This window comes from Tupaia chinensis, unplaced genomic scaffold, assembly GCF_000334495.1.
Source record: "Tupaia chinensis unplaced genomic scaffold, TupChi_1.0 Scaffold000131_1, whole genome shotgun sequence".
Lineage (NCBI taxonomy): Eukaryota > Metazoa > Chordata > Mammalia > Scandentia > Tupaiidae > Tupaia > Tupaia belangeri.
Genome location: NW_006159600.1, coordinates 870015 through 876844, shown reverse-complemented (window position 1 = coordinate 876844; position 6830 = coordinate 870015). Strand labels below are relative to the sequence as shown.

The 6830-nt window shown below is 51.6% G+C and overlaps 1 protein-coding gene across 5 annotated transcripts in view; it reads left to right on the top strand.

Annotated features, from left to right (window-relative positions):
• The window catches only part of VSTM1 (V-set and transmembrane domain containing 1), a 23844-nt gene extending 20410 nt beyond the window's left edge, over nt 1-3434 (top strand). For 4 of the 5 annotated variants that reach the window (XM_006144733.3, XM_027770391.1, XM_027770389.1 and 1 more), the window contains 3 exons: nt 86-117; nt 1673-1781; nt 1891-2870. In XM_006144733.3, the coding sequence (XP_006144795.1) occupies nt 86-117; nt 1673-1750 (110 nt within the window). In that variant the 3' untranslated portion in view covers nt 1751-1781; nt 1891-2870. Of the gene's footprint in view, nt 1-85; nt 118-1672; nt 1782-1890; nt 2871-3295 lie in introns of those variants that run through there. The other variant, XR_003548785.1, reaches the window with a different exon arrangement.
• Nucleotides 3435-6830: the final 3396 nt, after the last annotated feature.

The window sequence follows — 6830 nt, the reverse complement described above, 5'->3', positions numbered from 1 at the left end:
GTTCAGTCACCCGTCACCTCAGCCTTAGCAGGACTGCATCCTCGCTCAGGCCCCGGGAGCTGACTTGTCCCCCTCTCGTTTGCAGACTCCCCCGAGCTGGAAAGGCTGCCAGTGCTGGTGAGTGCTCCCCACAGGAACTCTCCAAGGCTCACCACCGAGGACTGCTCACGTCTGCTCCTGGCCTAACCATCCTCTGAACTAACCAATGCTATCATTTCATTGTATTTACTATTATTATTATTATTTTTAAGTTTGCTACAGGGCACGTGTGCTCACCAGAGAGAGACAGAAAGACAGAGAAGGAAAGCGAGAAAGCAAGTCGCCAGGCCTGAGACTCAAACCAGGGTCAGTCCTGTGAGAGTCCTGCACTTTAACCACTACTCCACCCGCTGGCCCCATGTAACTAAAATGTTACATTCTTTGCCCAGCACCTCCCCTTTTCTCCCTCCCTTGGTCCTTGATGACTACATCTTTCATCTGTTTTATTTTATTTTATATATTCAACTTATGGAGTTTTTTTTTTTAGAGAGAGAAATAAATTTTTGCTATAGGGCGCATGCACTCACAGAGAGACAGAGAGAGACAGAAAGCAAGAAATCACTCCCCGGGAGAATTGGCCACGCCACAATCCCTCCTCCTCCATTGTCCTCTCGGGATCTTGGACATGCACATGTGCCTGGCATGAGTTTGAAACTGCCAGGTCCAGCACTAGAACTGCAGTTGACCGTGTGGGAGTCCAGCAACGTAACCATGACACCATCTGCTGGCCCCTCAACTTACAGCATTGATTAGGAAACTGTTGCTAACATTACTATAAGGAGCACAGTGTTACAGAATCGGCACTTAGAAGATGGTAAGCATTGCTCTCAAACCACACACTTGCGCTCATTTGCATGTGCACTGCTCTAACTGTTGTTACTGTGGGGTTTTTTTGATATTACGGTCAAAACCCTCCCTCCCTGACACGCAGTCCCTCTGGAATGCTGCTCTCCGAGGGAACTTTTGCAGAGATAAAAGTGCTCTCCCTCTACCTGATGCAACAACCACCTCCCACCATGTGGCCATGACGCGTTTGAAATGTATCCCGTGTGGCTGAGGACCTGAATTTTTTTTTTCTTTAGAGAGATTTTTTCCATAGGGCACATGCACTCACCAGAAAGTAAGAAGTCACCCCCCGAGGAGATGGCCATGCAGCAGTCCCTTCTCCCTTCTCCTCTCGGGATTTTGGGCATGCACACACGCGCGCTTGGTGTGAGTTTTAAGCCACCGGGTCCAGGACTCTAACTGCAGTCAACTACATGGGAGTCCAGTGACAAAGCCATTACGTCCTCTGCAGTCCCGAGGACCTGAGTTTTAAGCTTAATCCAGGGCCGGCAGCGTTGGGGTGGGGTGTCACACACGGCGCGGTGCTGGCCGTGCGGGAGGCCCCGTGCTCGCACCCTGAGGGCTGGCGGTGCGCACGGCGTGTGCCTGTGTGTCCGTGATCCTGCGTGGCCGAGGCCGGATGGATGGTGGCATGAAGACTCCGTTGGTGCCTCTCACATTCTGTCTCAGAAGGAGTGAAGTCTTAGGGACATACTGAATCATTTAAATGAGCTGAAATGTGAATAGGAGGGCCGGTGGCTGCCGCGGGACGGCCAGGCTCTCAATGCCTCTGTTTCCGCCTCTACAGCCCGAAGCTCCCCAGGGAGTGACACGCGCCCAGCTCCACGCCAGCGCACCACCGGAAGAGCCCCTGGGACCGCGCTAAGTGCGACACTGGAAGTGCAGGAAGAAGAGAGGTGACGTGGAGGAGGGAGGGTTGGGGTTGAGGTGGGGGGAATGGAAATCCACGCGGCTCGCGTCTGGCCCTCCTAATGCATCGCAGTAGAATTACTTCTCATCTCTCAGAAATCCAACTTCTTACGGATTATCCACGCCCAGGAACCTCGCCGCACGGTCTCTACCTCACATTTCTCCTAGAAGCTCAGAGAAGTAGCCAACAGTTACCAAAAGCCACCGGGCAAATAGCTATTGGTCACCTCCAGGAAGTACCAGCGAAAAGAAAAGGCTTAAAGTGACTGCGTTCAGTTCGATGACTTTTACCAAAAGGCTGGACACAGTGCAATTTACACATGGGCGTTAGCAGAGGCCATGCCGCCGCAGAGGTAACGAGGCACATGGAAAACGTCAACGCTTAGCCACAGTCCAGCGGCCCTTGAGTGGAAGCCGAGCGCGTTCCACTGTGAAGAGAGAGAGACGAGCTTCGAGTCTGCAGCAAACGCGTCGATCATTTCTGAAGAGTGTCTGAAAGGAGCAGTGTGGGCGCGGAGGGGAGGGGCCGCGATCCGCTCCCTGACTCAGGACGCGAACCACTCAGAGTCCGTGAGAAGAGAGAACTCCGCCCGTCTCCTTCGGGACGTATCCCACGTACTCATAACAGTGCTTCCCATGCAGTGAGTTCAATAAATAATTGCCGAATACATTTTTTAAAATTAAATTTCTCTCTTTTTTGCCTGGTGGTCGAGAAACACGCTGGGCGCTCGCCCCAAATTCTGGCGGGATGGAGAAACAGAGGAGAGGGGATTGCCGGTGAACGTGACCCATTGGGGGTAACCTCGCTCTCTCTTCTCCATCTCTCTCTGTCTCTGTCTCTCTCCGGCAAGTGTGCATGCCTTCTGGCGATTGCAAAAGGGCGGCTGGGCGAAGGGTGTGATGACCAATGACAGCCAATGCGCAGGGGTTTCTCTTTGGGTGAAGAAAGGTGGAATTCGATGATGGTGATGGTTTTACAGTTTTGTGAATGTACTAAAAAGCGCTGGATTGTACATTCTAGAAGGTGGATTTTATGGTATGTGAATTACATCTCAATAAATTACTTTTTATAGGTTTTTGTTTTTGTTTTTTGAGAGAGAGGTTTCTGCTATAGGATGCTTGTGCTTCCCGGAGAAACAGAGAGACAGCAAGAAACACCCCTACCCCCAGGGGGAATGGCCACGCCGCAATCCCTTCTCCTCGAGGGAGGAGAGTGAGTTTTAAGCTGCCAGGTCTAGGACTCAAACCATGGTCAACTATGTGAGAGTCCAACAACAATACCCTTACGCCATCTGCTGGTCCATGGGGTATGTATTTAGGAGTAAATCTGGCTCCTAGAATGTGCACGTTTTCTTACCTAGGAGGAGCAGATGCATAACTCAGTGGGTTTACCTGAAGTCTTCATTGTCATAAGTGTCCAGTTTCCCACACACTTGCCAATATATAAATGTATTAAACTTTCTAAATTTTGCTGATCGAAATATGTGCTATCTGGGTCCAGCAGGTGGTCTGGCAGTTAAGGCTTTATACTCCCACATGGCTGACAGCGGTTCGAGTCCTGGATCCAGCAGCTGGAAAAGTCACCCCAGGCACAGATGTGTGAGTGCCCAAGATCGCGAGAGGAGAAGGGAGGAGCAGGGGTTGTGTGGCCATCCCCTGGGGGGCGGTTTCCCCCTTCCCTTCCCTCTGGATCTGGCAACTGCATGTGCCTATGGCATAAAATGAAAAGCAAAAGATAGTCGAGTTCGTCAGACGACTGCCCCGTTGCCCTGCGTTTCAGGGTTTCTTAGTGTCCTGACTAGCGTTGTGTGAGAGCAGTGTTCTCCGACACGCTCTGTAAACACGTTTGTATCGTCACGTTTTACTGCACCTGAAATTAACCTCTGCCGAAGGTGCAAGGTAGAGTTCTAATTCTTCCGTAGGGATACCCAGTCGTCCCAGTATACATTCCTGAAAGACTCTTTTTCTCTCAAATGGATTTTCAATCTTTTCTAGAATCCCCTCCTTTATTACCTTAGTTTAGAGTACTTGATGGAAATGACAAAAAAGAAAAAACTTCAACAAAAACAATGCAGGGGTTAGGAGAGAAGGAAGGAAGACATGGAAAAGAAGGAAAGGAGGATGGAAGGGAAGACTTACGTCATGTAACCAAACCAAAGAAAAGCAGCCAGCGGTGTCCTTGGGAACCTGCGTCCGCGCACTGGCATACCATCCGCACTCGTCCTTACGTCTCTCATCCGTTTCTATTTCTGTGTCATTATTATTCAGACCATCTGTCCCTGTGAGTCTGTGACTGACAGTGACAATCCCGGGCTTGTAGCTTTGCAGACTCCAGCCCGGGAGGTAGGGGAGGGGATCTAGCTGGATCCATTTAGGAAATGTCCGTCAGTGACTGCCTTCGGGAGATGCCAGGGAGACCAGCCACGGAGGTGTTCAATAGAGGTGGGAGAATCACACATCTATCCTTCCTGTCATTCATAAGCTGTCCTTCAGGACGAACAGTGGCGAGGTGAAATTCCTACGTGCGAGGAGGTTTTCTAAAAGTTCACCGACAGGGCCAGCAGGTAGCGTGGTGGTTAAGGCACTGGACTCCCACATGGTTGGCTGTGGTTTTGAGTCCCGGACCTTGCAGCTTGCTCTCGCACTCTTTCTCTGTCTCTGGTCAGATTGAAGAAGAACAACAAATAAATAAATAATTCATTTTTTAAAAAGTTCATAGAAAATGCATATCATGAAAAAAATTTTTGCACCAAGAGAAACCTTTGGAAGCCCACTCATACACAATCACTACAATGATTCACGAAGAAAACCTCCGAGTCTTATCGTTGGCTAAGGCATGCCCACATGACCAGAAATAGCCAGAGAGGGTGTGACTTAGTGACTGCTGCCCAGAGAGTGCCGATGGGATAGCACTAGAGGTTTACAGAACCACAGAGAGAAAGCAAAGGAGGTTGGGAATGTCATCCCGGTCACATCTTTGGTGATAGAGGACGAAGTCCCAGGTCAGAGAACGAAGGGGTTATCCTCCTAAAGTTGCAGAGCTACCCACGGCAGACCCAGATCTACAACCCAGATGTCACTCCTCGGCCAGAGGCAGTAGACTTCTGGGAAGGACCGGGGAGTAAGACCTTCGCCTTGTGGACTACAGTCTCTGACTCTGCGGCTGGAGCCAGAGAGCAGCAGGTGGGCCTGGAAACAATAGGTGTGGCCGTATGTGAATGAAACTTCACTTGTGAGAACAGGAGGGCCCAGTGGCTTCTAAGGCAGCCGTTCAGGAGGCGGACGCCCTGGGCCGTCATCTCAACTCCTCCTGGTCCACGAGGGCGTGGGGGGCAAGGACAGAGAACCTTGGTCCCTTCGAGCTTCTACAGCAAAGCAGCGTAGACCAGGTGGCTCACAAACAGCCAAGATGCCCTTCTCTCGGGTCTGGGGGCCGGAAGTCCAGCATCAAGGCGCTGCAGACTCGGCGTCTGGCGAGGCCTCCCTCCCCGACAGCAGACACTGCCTTCTTGCTCAATCTTCAGGGACAGGAAGTGGAGGAGGGAGCTCCCCGGGGCCGGTTGCATCAGGCCACTAACCCGTTCATGGGGGCTCCACCCTCGCGATCTAATCACCCCCCAACTCGCCACCTCCATACACCGCCACGTTGAGGGGCTGGCTCTCCGGTATACGAATTTTGGGGTGACACGTGGCCCAGTAAAGAGAGGTATGACATCTGAATGAAGCTCTTCACCCCTGCTTAGTCCCCGGATGAATGTGGGTGTTGAAGGTCGTTCTTTAAATTCAGGACTGGCTACCTGACTTGTGGGTCCCAGCACAAAATGGGATATGAACCCCTTGTTCATAAAACGGGGCAGGGGACGTTTCTCTTTGACTGTAGCCTCTCTTTTGTTTTGTTTTTAATTGTCAGAGAGTGCGTGAGCTTGCCGGATTGAGGCAGAGACAGGGAGGGAGGAAGCACTGCCTCCCAATGGGCACGGTCACGCCAGGGTCCCATCTCCCTCAGCTCTCCGTCCCGCCAGGATTCGGAGCACACACGCCCGGCATGTTTTCCAGCCACCGGGGCTGGGGTGTCAACGGCAGCAGGCCACGTGGGACCCGGACCCCATCGCCACTGGGCCATGAGGCCAGCCTTCTCTTGTCTTGCTAGTTCCGTCTGCTCTTTGACGACACGGTCCTGTGGGCGCAGGGGTACTCGCAGACTCTGAGGCCCTGCTCTGCAGCTCGGCACTCCCCACACCAGGCCCTCACCCCGGATGGGAGATGGCAGCGGTTGGCGGGTGTCGGGTGGGGCAGGAATCCAGCGAGGGGAGGTATGAAGGCAGCCGGGGGCATGGCCGCGTGCGAGCCCAGTCTCTTGGTCCTTGCCATATGCACCACTGTCCCTTGAGGGTCCATGAACAAAGCACAGATTCAAAGGTAAGTTACTGGGGAGGTGGCATGGCAGTTAAGGAGCTGGACATTTCCACATGGCCGACCATGGTTTGAGTCCCAGACCTGGTGGCTTGCTTTCTCACTTTCCTTCTATGTGTGTGTGTGTGCCTTTCTCAGGTCAAATTAAAAAATAAATAAATAAATAAAGTTAAATAAAATAATTTTTTAAGAAGTAAATGAATGAATAAATAAAATTAAATTTTTAATTTTTAAATTAAAAAAAATCTTTTAAATATAAATTATCAAGAACTTCGCGATGGCAGACACAGACTATTAAACTCCAAGCCGGGGTCCCCTCCGAGTGCGAGGGTCCGTGTGGTACAGAGCTGCACCGTTGTCTTAGTCCCTTCGGCCACTCCACCACCGTGCCATAGAGTGGGCAGCTCGTGGACAGCAAGCTCATTCCTCACAGCCCTGAAGCCCGTAAGTCCCCAGTCAAGGCACCGGTAGGTTCGCTGTCTGCTAAGGGTCCACTTTGGGGCTGAGATGGCACCTTTTTCTTTTTCTTTTTTTGGGGGGAGGGGAGAGAGATTTTTACTATAGGAAGCATGCACTCACTGAAGAGACAGAGAGACAGAAACTGAGAAATCACCCCCCAGAGG